Here is a 19,479-nt window from a genome sequence, read left to right on the forward strand (position 1 = left end):
CACAGGTTCCTCGAATCTTTTACAAGGCACTGGAGGAGAACACGACCCATCCCACACACGTCTTTTCAGAGGACGTGATTTGTCCACAAAGCGCCATTGGCGCCTGGGGGTAGACTCATCCGAGCTTGACGAAAGACGATGCACATCCAAGGGTATGCCTTTCCAGTGGCGCTTGGATGCAACATGGGATTCAGCAACAGGTTCAACCAAGGGGGGCGACTACCGTGGGCAGACCCCAACGATCTCCCTTAGGCTACCAGTTTGACTCTTCCTAGGTTTAGGGGAATATGCCATTGACCTTTGCCTAGCAGAATCAGCAGGACGGGCACCCACCTCCTCCACTAACAATTCACTTGCACTAGGTGCTACTGGGCACTCCGAATCACTCTTGTCGTCCATTAGGACCTCTTATCAATCTTTAACTCGAGACTGGCAATGGGGTTGGGTTCGGAAGCGAGAGAACCAGGTAAAGGAGAGGGTTGCACAGATGGAGAACTGGGAAGAGGATTCACAGAAATCACAGGAGTATCAACATTAACATTATCATTAGAATTAGGTGATTCCTGGCTAGCTAAAGACTTACTTATCTGTCTAGCAGTTGCCGTCCTCTTCTTATCCCTAGCCAGTTTATTGAAATGTGATCTCAAGGTCTTCCGTTTCTTACTGCCCCAGTAAGAACATTCATTACATCTTGAATCCACTGAACATACCTGTCCCCAACAATCTGTGCAGATCGTATGTAAATCATAAGATTCTTTAGTCAAACGAGTATTGCAGCCTTTGCTGCAATACCTAAAGCTAGTCGAACTTGAGTCTGACATTCCGGAAAACAAGTCGAGTAAAGTCACAATTGGGGAATAAAAGTCTTAAATTCAATTAATAATGTCCTCAAAGTAACGTTCAAACAGTCGGACTCTAAATATGCCGTAAGGCTACCAAGGCAAGAATACTTCACCGTGTGATGAAGTGACAATCGGAAAATAACGAATTCAAAAACCAAAGCTGCTGCTAGTAACTGGTGTACAGCCATCAGCCGGCAGAAACAAACTGAAGCTCTTTTGTTAGTTATTCCTCTCTTTCCCCGAAGTGGGCGGGGCTAGTCACCTGCCCAAAACAAAATAGCGTGACCCGCGAATTTCAAAATTTTAGCTGCCGAGCGAGTGAAACTAAGTTAGCAATGTAATTATTTAATAAGTTACTTACATAAAAATAAGTATTTTGTCATGCACAAGAAAGCTATTGTACATACCCAAATGGTGAATTTCTGTGGAGTAAAATGTAGATCATTAATTACTGTTTCAAGAATGGGAAAATCTTAAATATGTAACAAAGTACCGTATGTTGCTTTTACTACAAATATACAGCGTCAAAATTTGGACACCTATCAAAGATTACTTACGAGCACGGGTTGAAATGTTGAATGATCATAACTGCAATGCCATTCGACACCTTGTCAGTGAAGCTCATGGCACCGTATACGAAGGCCCCACTCTCCACACAAGGCCCGATCAGGTCAGCAGTTATGCTGAGGGACGTCACGAGCATTATGGAGGCCCCCGAACCCATTAACGCCGTAACGGCATACAACCAGTAATGGCAGTAGGCCTCACCAGTCCCAAACCACACGCAGATGCACGCAGAACCCCCGAAGACGCAGCCCATTAAAAATGAAATCTGGAAAGGGAAAATCAGAGAAAAATCTGCTTCAGGATATGAAAGGAGTACACTGAATTGAATAGAATAAAATACAACAGAATACAGAATATAGGCCAAAGGCCAAGCACTGGGATCTAAGAGGTCATTCAACGCTGAAACTGAAATTGAAAGTAAAATGGTTTGAAAGGTGTAACAGGAGGAAAACCTCACAGTTGCATTAATAAACAAATGTTAGGAGAGGGTGGATTATTATTATTATTAAAATAGTTTAACCAGACCACTGAGCTGACTATCAGCGCTCATAGGGCTGGCCCGAAAGATTAGGATGAAATACCAAGTCTAGGCCATAGGCCAAGAACTGGGACCAAATAGGTCATTTGCATGGTCATGAATGAACGAAAATGAAATTTAAAAGTAATAATCTCTACAAGCCATATGCTTTTACACTGGAATACATATATGCACATATTAAATACATTTCCATGTTCCATACATACAAAAAAATAAATAAAATAAAATTCAGAATAAGTTAAGTAATATTTTTAAATTTCTTTTTTTCTTTCATTAAACACTGTATGGGCTTCAGTATTTTCATTACTTATTTATTTTTATATTTTATCTAATACAGTTCTTCGTGAATGTTAAAATTGGAATGACTGAAAATCTAGAAGATTCTGACAAAATTTCCCTCATCGATTTATTTCCAAAAGTTGACAATCGCTGTTGGTTGTATTTTGACTCTTATCAACACTTTGCACTCTGAGCATTCGGGAGGAGGGCCATGTGGACTGTTCATTAAGTGTCCATGTGTCAAACAAGTATGGTCTATTCGAAATAGGTAAGATAGAAGAAATAGAATGTGAACAGAGGTATGGTAAAAGAATGAAAGGCATTGCAGCTAGGGGTTTCCAAAGGGATGGTGCAAAGAACCTCATTAAGTAATGCCTACAATGAATCACATGAGGTGCACTTACAGTACCACCCCCTACGGAGGAGGAGTATATTGACACAAAATGGGTAAAAAGTAGAACACTGTACAGGACCAACTAGCACTGACTCTATTACTAAACTTACGATTAGCATGTTCCCTTGTTAAACTACCTGTATTATAATATTCCTATGTTGAATAGTCTAAAGGAAACTAAAGTAAGTTACAGTTAAAACGATGAAAATCAAGAATTCCCTTCAAGTTCTTGTAAGATAAACTCCAAATCTTGTCAAAAACTGCAAAAGGAAATATGTACCAAACAATACTGAACTTGTGAAGGACCTGATAAATATTCCTCCCCTGACAGGTACCACTTGCTGTCCTGCCTTACATCCTCTATTTCCAAGCCAAACCTTTTAACCTCTTTCCAATTCCTTGTCCCTCTTCCTTAATTCTTTCTCGATTCAATTTCCAGCCATCATTTAAGAAGCAAAATCCTTCAAAGCAGGTCTATCAGAATCTGGAAGTGTGTTCTGCGTTTTGCTTCAAGTAATTACTATTAACTCAAGCTTAGTTATACCAACTTTCTACGCTGCATAAAGATAACAAAATAATCACAGTCCATAAATGAGGATTATGTGCAATCAGAACCTCAAAAGTCCAAGGGAAGATGCAACGCATTACTACCCTACAACAATAACCTTGTCCTTCATCAATTTACTTACATTTTTATCTATTCATATATAAATTTATCAATTTATCTTTGTATTTTCTTTTCTAGTGACTGACCTCTTCCTCTGTATTTCCGACTACCTTCTATAACTTCTTTAAATTACACGCCATATTCTTTGGAAGCTTGCATTTCAAGTCAATGTCCCCTGTAGGCTTGTCTTGTACGGATACGGGTTTATCTTTGAAATAACGATAACAATACAAATCTTACCTTTCTCCCCATGCATTTATTGAGGCACTTCAAAAAGGTGGTTGTCAAGAATCCTGACACGTACATGACGAGGGGTATGTAGGCGACTGCCGCCTGTGGTAACTTCAAGGTGTCCTGAAGGTATATTGGCACATACGCTTGGGTGAGGTTGCAAAACAATCTTGTGCCCATGTAAAGCAACGCTACCTGATAAAACTGAAAAGAAGAGTTGAATGTCATCATTAATTTATGCTCGTTAAAAATGATTTACATGTGAGGATGTAACACCGTGGTTGAGTAAGGATTGGAATATAAAATTTAGGTCAAAGATCAAGCACTGGGACCTATGAGGTTCTTTAGAGCTGAAAGGGAAATTGGAAATTGAGAGTAAAAATATTTTAAAGGTTTAACATAATGAAAACCTTGCAGTTGCATTAAGAAACAATTGTTAAGAGAGGGTGGAAAGTAAGATGGAAGAAAGAGGAAATGAATGGAGGTACAGTAAAAGAATGAAAGGGGCTGATGGGATGCTGCAAAGAACCTTAAGTAATGCCTACAGCGCACAGTGTGAGGTGCACTGATGACACTTATCCCCCTTTATGGAAGGTGGGGGCTGGTTAAGAAAACCTCACTTTCTGACTTGTGGAATTATTATAAACCAAAATCTCATGAAGTATTAAATAACTTAAAGGATATCATCTTAGCCAGCTGAAGGATGCTATACAGTAGAATGTGTAAAAGTTATGGTTCAAAGGTTCAACTTCCTAATTTTTACTGTACTCCAGCATTTTCATAAATGAAAAACTTATAGATTTTATCCAAAATTCAGAAATGCATGAAATAAGAGGGCAAGTATCTAATTTAACATTTCTTCTTTCATTTACTAACTTTCTTTTTTTATCTTTTCACTTCTCAAGCATCTAACATCCAACCAGAGAAACTGCTTCATAGGATTAAGTGCGACATCACGAGAGAGTAAAACATCGCTGACGATATCTTATTTTAATTACAAACTCTACGTCAAGTCTGTAAACAAGGACTCAGTTTTTGCCACGACAATCTAGCCAGTCATTAACATTTCTCTACCATCCGAGGAGACAAACCTGCCCAGTTTTCAGCCAGTCCGTCGCAGTCATCATGACACGACGCTTACTGGGAACCGCAACCTGGGGCAAGGTCGGCGACGGTAACGAACAATCGGCTACGTCGTCATCGCCTTCGTCCTCGTCTTTTTGGGCGGGAGGAGCCTCGTCGGGCATCTCGACGTACGGAGGGGTATTCTCTTCTTTCACCAGAACGTGGAATATCGTCGAGAACAAGGTTCCAATGACCAGGACTGTAAAGACGATCACCTGAAAAGGATTTGAGTGAGTGTCACTGGAATGGAGTGGAATATAAAATTTAGACCAGGAGCCAAGTGCTAGGACCTATGAGTAAGGATTGGAATATATAATTTAGGCCAAAGGCCACTCACTGGGACCTCCGAGGTCTTTCAGTGCTGAACGGGAAATTGACAGTAAAAAGGTTTGAAAGATTTAACAGGAGGAAACCTTTGCAGTTGCACTATGAAACAATTGTCAGGAGAGAGTGGAAAGTAATATGGAAGAAAGAAATTATGAGTGGAGGTACAGTAAAAGGAATGCAAGGGGTTGCAACTCAGGAACTGAAGGGACACGGCAAAGAACCTCAAGTAATGCCTACGGGGCACTGCGTGAGGTGCACTGATGACACCAGCCCCTTGCAGGGATGAGTTTAATTGACTGGTTTCATTGTTATGCTGTCAGGAGGCAGATTCACAAAATGTTCAGTCAAAACAGACAATTATCAAACGCACAAAACTAAAACAGTATTAAGCTTTTCTTAATGCAAGGGCAATCTGGTTCTTATACTGTAGGTAAGCTATCTTGACACTGTACTGTAATTGTAATACTGAATTAAAGTACCTTTGGTTCACTAAATCTACACGTTTACACATCTCTTCCCCTTATACAGGCAGTCCCCGGTTTACGACAGGTCCAGCTTACGACGCTCCGAGGTTACGACACTTTTCAAATACAGTATATTCATCAGAAATTATTTCCTGGTTTACGACGCATGTTCCAGGGTTACGACGTGTCGTACCCCAATCCAACGGAAGAAATATGGCTCCAAAACGGCAGAATAATAAAAATTTGGAGGTTTTTTGGATGAAAAATTCAATAAAAATGCAGTTTACATAATTTTCAATACACCCAAAGCATTAAAAGTAAGGTTTTCTTAGGATTTTTGACGATTTTCGACGATTTTTCGGTTTACGACACGGTGTAAAAACTGAACCCAATTGTAAACCGGGGACTACCTGTACTGGTTTTGATGATGATGATGTGTTTTCTGAGATTAAAATCATAGACAAAGGGAACAGATGAAGAAAGACCTAGACCTAATGGAAGCTCAGGACAGAAGAGTGAAGAGTTATTCACATCTAACCCCGTCAAGGGAGAAAAGAAACAATGAGTTTTTTCTGAGTTATCTTCATTTGAGAATTACAATTTAAGGCCTTCAGACATAAAAGTTTCCAGATGCCACCAGTAACGAATAACTTACCCTAAATTTCCCAGTGTCCTCTGGTCCCAGACCAGAGTTAGGATTTGTCGATCCTAAACCCAGAACTAACCAGGTGATGAGATAGACGGCAATGTTGGACATCACCGTAAACGCATATCTGAAATGGAAGTTTCGTCATGCCATAAGCAGGGTTCCTAAAAAAAACACTATGAAAAAGAAATGTGTACACTTTAACTGTGGTATAAACATAAAAAATAGGGAATACAATCATTTTCTATATAATAAAGCCTAACTGAAAGGTATTTAGCTGAATGTCAAGTGGAATATACAATTTTGGTCAAAAGCCAAGCACTGGGACCTATGAGGTCATTCAGTGCTGAAAGAAAAACTGAGAATAGAAAGGTCTGAAGGTGTGACAGGTGGAAAACCTCACAGTTGCACTATGAAACAATTGTTAGGAGAGGGTGGAAAGTAAGACATAGGAAAGAGAATATGAACAGAGGTACAGTAAAAGGAATGAAAGAGGCTGCAGCTAGGGGGCGAAGGGACGCTGCTAAGAGCCTTGAGTAATGCCTACAGTGCACCACGTCAGGTGTACGGTTGGCACTAACGGATCTGAAATGGGAACACCAGCAGAAGCCTAATACGAAGGCCTAACGTAAGGGACTAATCTTACTAAAATATACGAAAATCAAAGGTTTTTCTTTAATGGAAATTTGGAACGGGGGGATTCTTCATCTTTGTCCTCAGCTTCGCCCATTTCCATATGAAATTGCTGTTTCCTACCAGCCTTCGCCACCTTCCTCTGTCCAAGGCATCCTGACTTCTTAGACCTTTCTCCCACATTTCATTTATTATTTTGTCTCTCCATCCGAACATTGGCCTTCCTCTTCTTCTCCTTCCCTCCACCTCCGTGCTCCTCATAATCATTTTACACACGTGATCTCTCCGCATAATATGACCAAGCCATTGTAGTCTTCTTTCCTGGGCCTTTTTGATTCCTCCGCATAATGTGACCAAACCATTGTAGTCTTCTTTCCTGGGCCTTCTTTGATATTTCCCCCTTCCTTAACTGTTCCTCTAATAAATTCACTTCTGATCCTATTTCTTCTTGTGACTCCACACATCCGTCTCAACATCCTCATCTCTGCCACATCCATTTCCTATTCTTGATTACTGGAGTAATGAGTTATATAGTATGCTGAGCTAAGAACCCCTCAGAATTTTTCCCCAAAATCTACATGAAAACATCGACATTCAGGGATTATGGAAACGGCAAACCGGTCACACTGCGTACGGAATAAGATTTAGGAGTCATTTACATAAATCACCACTGAAAAATTCCACCCTTTTAAATTTCTAAGATAAAAACTTCTTTACATAAACTATTACCTAAAAGTTTCTCACAGGAGAGAAATGTTATGTCAATGCATAAGCACAGATACTGAAAATACGACGGCTACGTCAATGCCACAGATCTAATGTGATTCCTATGATGTATTCAAGAATGGAAGCTGATGTGTGATCGGTGCAATAATAACTCAAACATAGTGGATGATGTATCTGAAGGGAAATATCAAATCAATCCAGAAAGCTAAAACTTCCATGATGCTTAAAAAATGACGAGGAACTATTGCTGCCAATCCAAGACGCCCTAACAGGGACACCTATTTTATATGAAAAATGGCTGCCTGTACTTTGTTATCCAACAGGGAACTCAAGACTGTCCTTGCAGCCCAATTTTTAATGACCTATCATACTTTCTTAATCACTTCAAACGTGGAACTTAACACTATACCTGTAGCCCAGTTCTCAATGGCCTTTCATACTTTCTTAATCACTTCAAACAGGGAACTTAACACTGTCCTCGTAGTCCAATTCTCAATGACCTATCATACTTTCTTAATCACTTCAAACCAATGACCTATCGTACTTTCACTTCAAACCAATGACCTTCAAACAGGGAACTTAACACTGTCCTTGTAGCCCAGTTCTCAATGGCCTTTCATACTTTCTTAATCACTTCAAACAGGGAACTTAACACTGTCCTCGTAGTCCAATTCTCAATGACCTATCGTACTTTCTTAATCACTTCAAACCAATGACCTATCGTACTTTCTTAATCACTTCAAACAGGGAACTTAACGCTGTCCTTGTAGCCCAGTTCTCAATGGCCTTTCATACTTTCTTAATCACTTCAAACAGGGAACTTAACACTGTCCTTGTAGCCCAATTCTCAATGACCTATCGTACTTTCTTAATCACTTCAAACCAATGACCTATCGTACTTTCTTAATCACTTCAAACAGGGAACTTAACGCTGTCCTTGTAGCCCAGTTCTCAATGGCCTATCATACTTTCTTGATCACTTTAGTAAATTCTGTACCAAAAAGAAGAAAATATCACTTGGTCATAAGTAGCAAACACTTCGTTCAATGCAATAGCACCTCAAACTTGGCAGACTTCTGTACTTATCAGCTACATTTTTATGATTATTTTTTCCTGTGGTTACATTTACGATGTGATACGTTTTTAGATATCTCAAAACTGAATGTAAAGTGTAAGGTACAGGTTAGTTTGGGTTAGGAACTATGTGGAACTCCTGTAGGCTGTAAGATATCTAAAAAATATCTAAGTGCATTTTTACTATTATTATTCAGAAGATGAACCACATTCATAAGGAACAAGCCCAATAGGGCCACTGACTTGAAATTCAAGCTTCCAAAGAATATGGTGTTCATTTGAAAGAAGTAATAGAAGGTAATAGGAAATGCAAACAGAAGAGATTAGTTATTAGAAAAGAAAAATAAATGAACACATTAATAAATAAATAGATAAAAATATCAGTAAACTGCAAAATACAAGGAGAAGTACACTAAGGGTAGTAATGCACCGCATCTTCACTTGAACTTTTGAGGTTCCATCTAAACAACTTCCTCAGGGAGATTGTTCCACAGTCCAAAGGTATGACGAATAAAGTACCGCCGGAACTGGGAAGTTCAAAAGCAAGGCACATTTAATACAGGACCTTTGTTACTTAAAAGACTTTGTTATTACTTAACAGAAGGGCAGAAACTTCCCCCATACAAAGTGTCTGTTAAAACGAGGTGCTATTGTACTTGAAGTGTCCCTACACACCAACACAAACTGACCTGAGAGCATTCAGCTCCGTGCGGTCGTGTGGATCCTGAGTGAGGGAGGGGATGAGCGACAGGTGGCTGATCTGCGACGCCGCCCAGCCAAACTGGAAGATGACGACGAAGGGCGAGTAGTATATCACCTGCGCCCAGTCGCTGGAATACTCGCAGCCAAGGCACCCGAGGAAGATGAAGGGGAAAGCGCCTAGGACGCAAACCGTGCCTGAAAACGACAAGAGTGCGGTACATTCCTTGAACTAGGTGGCTTGTTCGTATGATACCTGTCAACCCAGCTATCAAAACTTAAATAATACTGCGCCTGAAAAAGATGAATTCCTTGAACTTACTAGCTTTTTCATGCAAGAATTATAGAACAGAATAGAATATAGAATTTAGGCCAAGCACTGGGACCTGTGAGGTCATTCAGCGCTGAAACGGAAATGGACAGTGGAAAGGTTTGAAAGGTGTAACAGGAGGAAAACCCCACAGTTGCACTAAGAAACAATTGTTAGGAAAGGGTGGCTAGCAAGATGGAAGAGAGAGAATATGAATGGAGGTACAGTAAAAGGAATGAAAGGTGTTGCAGCTAGGGGCTGAAGGGGCGCTGCAAAGAACGTTGAGTACGTAATGCCTGCAGTGCACCACTGACAGCAACACCCCCTACAGGGTGCAATAATTAGAAACCTAGCTATTAAAACTAAAACTGGGACCAAATCTGCAAGTGGACAATACAATGCGAGACAAAGCAAAGCCTGAATCAGATAACACACTTCACGACTGGTAAACTTAATCACCAGGGCAGCTACGTTATGTTAATGCCATCAGGAAGCCTCTAGCTTTAATACGAGAACTAAAATTCCTTTATCAAAGAGCTTGAACTTTACTGCATTCAAATCTATTCCACACAAACATTACATTACAGCTTAAAGGGGACAAGATATTATACATAATTCAGCAAATACTGTACGCTGACTAAACACAAGCAAACTCACAGTACTCTTGAAAGACATTCAGTGGTCTGGTTAAACTACAGAATAATAATGCTCAACATTAATCTGCAGGGACAAAAAGCATAGGTACTTTTGAATATGTCTAAACTTTAGCAGCCTAATTATAATTTTCACATACATACCTTCCATTAACATAAAATTCTTCAGGCCCCTTCTTACCAAACTAAAAAATGCAAAAAGACAAATAAAAATATGTCAGCAAATTGCTTGCAAAAATATGTGTAAGTGTTTACAATATGGTCGACATAACATCAGTACTAATTCTTGATTTAGCTGGATTAAAAAAGGTTTAAAAATACTGAGGAGTGAATTACTTTGAATAAGAGCTTAGATGCATGAACATTAAAATACTGTACAAACACACACACACACACATATTACAGGTAAGAACAACCCCTAATTCTAGGTTCCATAAATTGTACAGTATAAAACTATCGCAACTTTTATGAGTACTTATAAAAATCAAATACACTGCACTGAACCCTCTATATAGCAACCTGTATGGTCCAAGTAAGGATGAACCTTGACCTGGACCTTATAATGTGGATAAAAATAAAGCAAAATTATTACCGTAGCACCTCAACTTAATTTAACATACACTTTGGGGTCTGGTCTTTCTAATACTTGTACATACAAGAGAATCTTTTGGAACAGGACAATATGAATACCTGTCCAAAATTTCTTTTTAAGCTTATGATCCAGGACCCTACTCCAATACAGTAAAGCCCTGTTTTTCAATCATTTTTGAAGACCTGAATGAACAGTGCTGTTTGGCTTAGCTGCTATCCTAGTGAGTGAGTTTGTGTAATGAAGTCTAGTGCCACGGACACTCACACAAAACTCCAACCAAGGGTATTCATTACTTACGCAAATAAAAGTAATGAATATCCTACAGGATATTGTGCAGTTAGAAGCTCAATAGTTTAAGCAAAAATGTATACTGTAGTAATGCATTACTTCACTAAGACAATTCACATTGTACTTGTATATTCCTCTTTAGTCCAGTATTTCCTATAATCTTCTGAAAATTCTTTCAAATGCTTACCATATTCTTTGGAAACTTGAATTTCAAGTCAATAGGCCCTGTGGGCTTGTTCTATATGAATAGGGTTCATCTTCTGAATAATAATAATAATCTTCTTCTTCTTCTTCCCAGCTTGTTCCCACTTTTATATGGGGTCGCCGTGATGTCTTCTTTTGAAGGACTTCGATTTGGCTTTGGGGTAGACTTTGTAGTCCCAATCGGCTGCCCTGATGATCATAATTCTGCATTCCTGGTACAATATTAAGGCTATATTCCACTAACCAAAGATCTTCATCCCAAATCTGGCTATCCCACTTAAGAACCACCCGAAACAAGTAAAACATGAGCCAAAGTTTCCTTGGCGCATTTGAGTTTTCTGCACAGTGTATAATGCTGTATGAACCGCGGCCCATGAAACTTTCAGCCATGGCGCGGTGATGGCCTGTCCTATAGCGTTGCCAGACATATAACTACTGAGGCTAGAGGGCTGCAATTTGGTATGTTTGATGACTGGAAGGTGGATGATCAACATTACAATTTGCAGCCCTTTAGCCTCAGTAGTTTTTAAGATCTGAGGATGGACAGAAGAAGTGCAGAAGAACAGACAAAACCATCTCAATGGCTCTCTTTTACAGAAAACTAAAAACCTGAAAAAATATCCAAATCAACCCTGACTGCAACCAGGTCAAAGTACCAGTCTCATCTGAGACGAGAATAAGAGACCACAGAATGAGCTTGACAAGACAGAATGGAACCTCAAATATTAAAGTATTATTAATTATTATTATTGTTCAGAAGATGAACCCTATTTACATTATATGGAATAAGCCCCCCAAAGGGGCCGATGGCTTGAAATTCAAGAAGCTTCCAAAGAATATGGTGCTCATTAGGAAGTAAAAGAAGGTAAAAGGAAATACAGAATGAAGAGATCTCACTTGTTAAAAAGAAAAAATAAATAAATCAATCAATAAAAAGATAAATATTTATTAAACTGCAAGGAGAATAGCACTAGGGCAGTAATGCATTGCATCTTCACTTGAACTTTTAAACTTCTAATTGCAGAACATTCTCAGGGAGACTCTTCCACAGTCCAACGGCAGTGTGAAGAATGAAGGACCTCAGGAACCGAGTACAGCAGTGCCGTACAAACTTCAGCCAACTGTGTTTTGATAGCTAGACCCTTTAGCTGCAGTGCTTGTTGATGGTGCCAGTTAAAAGAGCATTTTGTGTACTACAACACAAGGATACAAATGGAAATTTCTTATCTTATTTCAATACCTGAAAAGTGGGGAACTTACCTAACAAGTGCCAAGTCTTCTTACGACCATAACGAGTACAGACGGCTAAGTCATCCGTGCGGTCTGCCTCGTGTCCAACAAATGGCGTGGCAAGTCCATCGGCAATCTGGAAGGATAATACAAACGAGTCAAGATGTGTCTGCCTGCTAGGAAAGTTTGGAAATGCATCAAAATAAAATCAGGATTAGAGTCCAAACTCAACAGAGACTTTAGGAGTCTGCCTTCTGCTAAGTTAACAAAATCTGTTAGGTAGCCAAGCACTAATGTTTCCTGGACACAGTATCTTACAAGTAACAGCGATGCCACTTAGTTCCTAACTTAAACTAAGCCGTGCTTTACACTTAGCATTCAATTTAAGCGAGTTGAGGTGTTACTGGTACAGTATTTGAAGTTTAAACTTAAAAATGTTGGGTTGCAAGATGTATATAGTATTTTAATAATCCTTTTATCTTTCATGCAGGGTTATGTATAATACAACATTTCACTTATGTTCTCTGCAATAAACCAAAACTGCCTCAACATTCAAAAACACACAGCATAAACTCTACACCTTTCAAACATTCAAAACACACCAATATGCAGTAAACTCTGTAGACCTTTTCCTGCCAGGAGCTAAAATCTAAATATTTCAAACCCTGAAAAAACACTTAGAACTGATTTTGAAGTTTAAACACAATATGCTTATACCTGAGTAAATGTTTTACTAAAAAGTGCATTTAGTCTGTGTTAAAAATACAGTAATTGGTGAATATTTCTCAGTTACCAGAATGGGTGAATTTTCCAGGAATTTATTCCTCCACTCAAACCGTCCGCAAATCTTGGGCTGTGGGGGGTTTACTGTAAATGTCCCTTGGAACTTCCAAAGTTCCAGAGGTCCTTTATTCCTCCTGAAGGACTGTAGAACAGCCTCCCTTCAGAGGATGCCGTGCAATCAGAACTTCAGGAGTCCAAGTGAAGATGCAAGGCATTACTACCCTAATACTATTCTCCTTGCATTTTAATATTTTACTCACATTTTTATTTATTTATTAATTTGTTAAATTATCTGTTTTTTTAATAACTGATCGCTCTCTGTATTTCTCAATACCTTCTGTTACTTATTTCCAATGAACACCATGTTCTTTGGAAGCTTGAATTTCAAGTCAATGGCCCCTGTGGTGGGCTTGTTCCATAAGAATACAATTCACCTTCTGAATAATAATAATAATGATAATAATAATAAGATCCCTGAAAAGGAATCTGGAAAAACTAGATGCTGAAGTCGCTCCAGGACTCATGCAGAAGTGTGTGCTACTAAAAACAGCACACATAATGAGAAAAATGATGGACTCCTATGGAGGTAGGATGCAACCCAGAACCCCACACTATAAAAACCACCCAGTCGAATAGGATGACTGAGATAGACAAAAAAAAAAAAATAATAATAATAATATTCCTGATATATTTTATAGACCAAGGGAAAGTTTAGGAATTCTGGCCATAATGCTGTACAAAGTTAATGGCTAGGAGCTTTGAATGAAGCGTCTGATAAACTATTACTGTATGTGGTCTGTTGAGGAAACCAGCTCAGTTTATCAGACGTGGAGAAGCAGGACAATCGAATGAACTCCCCATTTAGCTATTATAACTCATCCTTATCTGCTCCACGGGGCTGAAAAATATAGAAACTGTATGGTTACTTAACCCTTTCCACCCCAAACCCCATACAATATAACAATAGCATAACTGTTTACAACTGATAGGGAGAGTGAGAGATAAGAGGTTCAACACTTCACGCTTTTTAGCGTCAAAAATTTCTGTATGCAAGTTATTTTGACTGATTGACTGATTTACAGATTTTAGGCATACATGCCAAGCGCTGGGTCAACTAAGGCCATTCAGCGCTGAAGCGGAAATTGACAGTATGAGGTTTGAAAGGCGTAACAGGAGGAAAACCTTTTGCAGTTGCACTTTGAATCAACTGTTAGGAGAGGGTGGTTAATACAATGGAAAGTATTTCATCTTGGAAGAGAGGAACGGAACATAAAATTTAGGAAGAAGGCCAAGAACTGGGACTTATGAGGTTGTTCAGCAATGACAATAATGTTGAAACAATTGTTAGAGGGAAAATAGTTGTTCAAATCGAGTTTCAGTCACTGTATGCATTAGTTTTTCCACCCAGCACTTTATTCAATAATAAAACATTCTTCCAATAAACAGTGAATCTAATTCTTACAGGTATTGTACCTGTATCAATGGCCTTGAACTCTTCTAAACCCAGGAATGCCTTGACTAAATGAACTTCTGTACTTATCAGCTATCTTATTAAGATTATTATTCGCTGTGCCACATTTTAGATGTGAAACATTTTTAGGTAAGTCTCAAAATTTGATTGTTAAGTTTAAGGTACAAGTTAGTTTAAGTCAGGAACTATGTGGAATTGCTGTTACCTGTAAGATACCTTCAGTTAATCTCAGGTAATACTTTTAGTAAAATCTGGGACACATACTATATAAAAAGTCTGGGACGCAGAAGCCACATTACTTTCTACTCACTAGATGAAAGTCTGGGACGAAGAAAACGTATTACTTTACTCATCACAAAAGACCACTTCATCTCTCCAGTGCTCACCTGTCCAATGAGTAGAACAACTCCAGCCAGCGAGTTGTTGAAGAGAAGTACGTGGTGGAAGTATATGAGCAGGTACGTAAACCACATCGCAGAGCACAGATCGTTCAGGACGTGACCAACGCCGTATCCCACTTTTGTTCGGAATCTCAGACCAGACATCTTGTGTATGTATTTTTTCTTTGGGAAATACGGAAAAAAAGGCGGTGACGGTAATTCAAAGGGGTTAAGAGGGCTAAATCAGGAGAGGTGACAGTAGGGACGGCTTTAAAAAATGGTTATCTACGATAACTACGACGCATTAACATGAATTTTGTCCACTAATGTATGTTCTGAAGAAATTTTTAATGTTAAGGGGATACTATTACAGTACAACAAAATACAAATAAGCTGAATTCTGATAGTTCTGGAGATGCAGAAATTTAACTTTCTTGAAAAAATGTTTAGTCTTCCAGTAAAATTGATTTTTAATCACCAAAAAGACGCTATGCCGAATCCACACTCAACAATCTAGCCAATTCGTATGACAGCCAAACTCAAAATAAATGCATAATTACGTAATATTACAAAAAGCTAGCGTTGTAATTTAATATCTAAAACCATCCGCAGGCATATTAAATTTTATTTACGGATCTGAATTTTCCCGATATAGGGTCGCGCAAATTGGGTCGAGGAAAACAGAATAAGGAATACGATCTTGTGCTTCTGATGTTTATCTGCAAAGAAAAGAAATGAAGTCAATTAATTATTTGTTCCAAATTAAACATCAATATGTTCAATAGTTTCAAGAAGTAACAACCATTATATAGGACCAATGATTATGCTGATTCTGAGGAGAGAGAGAGAGAGAGAGAGAGAGAGAGAGAGAGAGAGAGAGAGAGAGAGAGAGAGAGAGAGAGAGAGAGAGAGAGAGAGACAGTGCGTCACCAACTTACGGCGACGCAGACTTGCGGTAGATTCAATCTTACGGCTAGATTCACAGAAATTGCTCAGCAAATCCATGTGGACTCTTGCTGCGGGCCTGGTAGGAATTGGGAAGGAACCCAATTTACAAGAAAAGACCCTTTTCCCGTGCCGCTAACGGCTTTTTACAGCGCCATTAACATCACTAACAGCAAGAATATGCATCAAGTTAGCAGGGCTTAGGCGCTGTAACTTGATGCAACATCAAGTTACAACGCCACTAAAGGCGAAAACAGACTTACATGGAAATAATTTTACAGCGCAGTGCTGGAATAGATCCCCTGCCGTAAGTTGAGGATCTAATTAATTATAAAATGTACTGTCATACACTACAGTAATACTAAACAATCCACTAGTGTTTAATCAACGCACAAATCACATCAATTACCCTAAGGAGTAAAAAATCGCAATCACCGGTACCAAAATTACATGAAAAACCAAACTCAAAGATATCTCATCATTTATGCGTGAACAGCTACACCTTTCTTAACTAGACCAAAATACTTACAGACCACAATTTCATAAAAACCTAAAAGTATCTGGTTAAAACAAATGGCCTAAATATTGTCTGAAATTATTGAAAGGTATGAGTATTATGTCCTCAAATGACTTGACATCTGACAGTTGGAATTAAACCGAGATGACGATATGATTACTGATAATCTACTTTTAGAAGACTGCTAATAGAATAGAATACATGTATGTTTAGGCCTCAAAGTTGGGACCTTGACATTCTGAAAGGAAACTGACAGTCAATAAGAAGGTTTGAAATTAAACCAAAGGGACAATGCAAAGAAAATGACGATTTGAACCATTACTAATAATCTACTTTTCCCTAGAAACCAACGGAATGGACCAAAAAATAATAAACTGTACCAAAAGGCCTAAGAACCTACAACTCATCTTGCAAAAATCCCAGAAGTCTTGTACAAGCATTTCCAGCGCAAATTATTTTATGGTAATAAATCTTTTACTGAAATTGGGATGTAAAATTCAGGCCAGAGACCAAGTACTAGGACCTGCGCGGTCATTCAGTGCTTAAAAAAATGTTGAGACAATTGTTAGGAGAGGGTGAAAAGTAAGGTGGAAGAAAGAGAATATGAATGGAGGTACAGTAAAAGGAATGAAAGGGGTTGCAGTTAGAGGCTGAAGGGACGTTGCAAGAACCTTAAGTAATGCCTACAGTGCACCAACTGAAGTATACTGAAGCCACTAGCCCCCTACGGGGTAAATGTCTTACTGAAAATATTCTGAGCATTGCAAGATTTACATAATCAAGTTACTGTCCATCATGGAACAAAGGGATTTGCAAATTGCTTTTAAAGTACAGTAAAGTCAGTGGATGTTAGCATTCTTGTAAATCAATAGGACTACACAGTTAGAGAAATTTGTAAAAGTAAATTGAAAGATTTCAAACATTCCATCCCTATTTTTGACACTCCTGCAGTTGTATTATATAAGAATACTGTGAAGGACTTGAATTCCCCAGTTGTGAGTAATAAAAGAATTAGAGAGTCATCTTTTCCCAATAAGAATAATCTAAATTTTGATATGTTTAACTTGAAGCAAATACGTAGCAACTATAGGTTTGATTCTATGTATACAGTCAACCCCCACCTACTCACAGTTCCAGATTCACACTCACCAATTTGTGGATTTCTCTATGGAATATATATACACATTTGCATCAAATTTTGCCTATTTGCAGTATTTTTCACTGAGAAATATTCACTAATTACTGTATTTCCATATCATTTTCATGACTAAATGCACTTTTTGTGATGACACTATTAAAATACTCAGGTATAAGCATTTTTAGAAGTTTTTTTTTGTGTTTGAACTATCAAAATGGGCAGTTTTAAGTGTTCTTTGAGGGATTTTAAGTATGTATTACGGATTTTAGCTATTAGAGGGGGGTTGTGGTACGCATCCCCTGTGAATACTGGGGTCGACTGTATAATTTTTGTAAAATAAAGAGACAACCTCCTGAATTTACTTATCCACAGCATAAGGAAAACAAAAACAAGAAAATGGTGGACTTGGCCCTAACCCTCCCTTTAGAGACTGGAAGACTGTTAATGTGAAATCCAGAACTCAAAAAAGACGGAAAAACAATCGCTGAACCGTGCAAATAGGTGGTAATTCATTCTCACATCAACACCAAAATTATTTGCGCAATCCAGAAAACTACGCAAATAAAAGCCAAGTAGAATAGAATATAGAAATTAGGCCAAAGCGCTGGGACCTACGAGTTCATTCAGCGATGAAATAGACTGACAGAAAAGAAGGTTTGAAAGGTGTAACAGGAGGAAAACCTTGTAGTTGCACAATGCAACAATTGTTAGGAAAGGGTTGAGGAAAGTAAGATGGAAGAAAGAGAATATGAACGGAGGTACAGTCAAAGGAATGAAAGGGGTTGCAGCTAGGGGCTAAAGGGATGCTTCAAAGACCTCTTAAGTAATGCCTACGGTGAACCACATGAGGTGAAAGAGGGCACCCCCCTGGGGAATAAAAACTGAATGGCTACCATAAGGCAGACGGCAGTACGACTTTGATTAAGCAGAACGTACCCCTCGTTCAATCATAACTGTTATCAGCGCAAACAGATTAGCATTTAGTTACCCCAGGATGTTACCCACTTGGTATTGACTGTCCATTAAATACCAACACTCTCACGTGCCACAGGTTCTTTATCATGTTTGCAGCAGAATTACAGTGAAAGGAATACAGTACTAGATTGACTACAGGACTGTCTTGTAGACCCGCTATTTATTGTAGGGTCATTTCTTCAACTTTCTTTCAATATGCAATATCTATATACATTATCTATTTTATAGTACTCTACTGCTGTTTATATTTTGCAGTTTTATTAATCAGTTTAACTGCATTTTTGTGTTGTTCAATAATAATATCCACTCAAATACTGCAGAATACAGTTATAATAATAATAATAATAATAATAATAATAATAACAATAATAATATAATAATAATATATCCTAAACAGACACTTCAAAATCGTATACCACACCAAATCCAATACACAATTCAAGAGCCACTCACTCAGAATCCTGTTATACAGAAAGCCAAAGGTATTATGATATTCCATCCCAAGAAACACACTCCTTCTAGTTAGGCAGATCGAATTTATCAAGAAATTATCAAGATGCCACAGAAAAACATATCCATGTGTGCGAAGATGAAGTCCCCCCTACTAATCAGTATCATATCTCAAGTTCAAACACTCGCCGTAGGCCTAACATGACAGATAAACCCACTACTGTCCTTGATCCTTATCAATCTATAGCTTGGTTGGTCATAAGGGCCTACAAATATCATCTGGTGCACTGGCCAAGTTATTTCGCACGAATCGTTCAACTACAAAGAAAGT

General features: G+C 38.5%; 1 protein-coding gene across 4 annotated transcripts in view; it reads right to left on the reverse strand.

The window, feature by feature from the left end:
* Window positions 1-19,479, reverse strand: part of LOC136829870 (major facilitator superfamily domain-containing protein 12-like) — a 40,057-nt gene that overhangs the window by 15,116 nt on the left and 5,462 nt on the right. For 2 of the 4 annotated variants that reach the window (XM_067088928.1, XM_067088926.1), the window contains exons 2-9: window positions 15,130-15,842; window positions 12,520-12,625; window positions 9,203-9,410; window positions 6,090-6,207; window positions 4,610-4,858; window positions 3,528-3,722; window positions 1,400-1,674; window positions 1,250-1,264 (exon numbers count right to left, since the gene is read on the reverse strand). In XM_067088928.1, coding sequence (XP_066945029.1) covers window positions 1,250-1,264; window positions 1,400-1,674; window positions 3,528-3,722; window positions 4,610-4,858; window positions 6,090-6,207; window positions 9,203-9,410; window positions 12,520-12,625; window positions 15,130-15,288 — 1,325 coding nt within the window. In that variant the 5' untranslated portion in view covers window positions 15,289-15,842. Of the gene's footprint in view, window positions 1-1,249; window positions 1,265-1,399; window positions 1,675-3,527; window positions 3,723-4,609; window positions 4,859-6,089; window positions 6,208-9,202; window positions 9,411-12,519; window positions 12,626-15,129; window positions 15,843-19,151; window positions 19,248-19,479 lie in introns of those variants that run through there. The other 2 variants (XM_067088927.1, XM_067088929.1) reach the window with 2 other exon arrangements.

Source organism: Macrobrachium rosenbergii, chromosome 45 (assembly GCF_040412425.1).
Source record: "Macrobrachium rosenbergii isolate ZJJX-2024 chromosome 45, ASM4041242v1, whole genome shotgun sequence".
Classification (NCBI taxonomy): Eukaryota; Metazoa; Arthropoda; class Malacostraca; order Decapoda; family Palaemonidae; genus Macrobrachium; species Macrobrachium rosenbergii.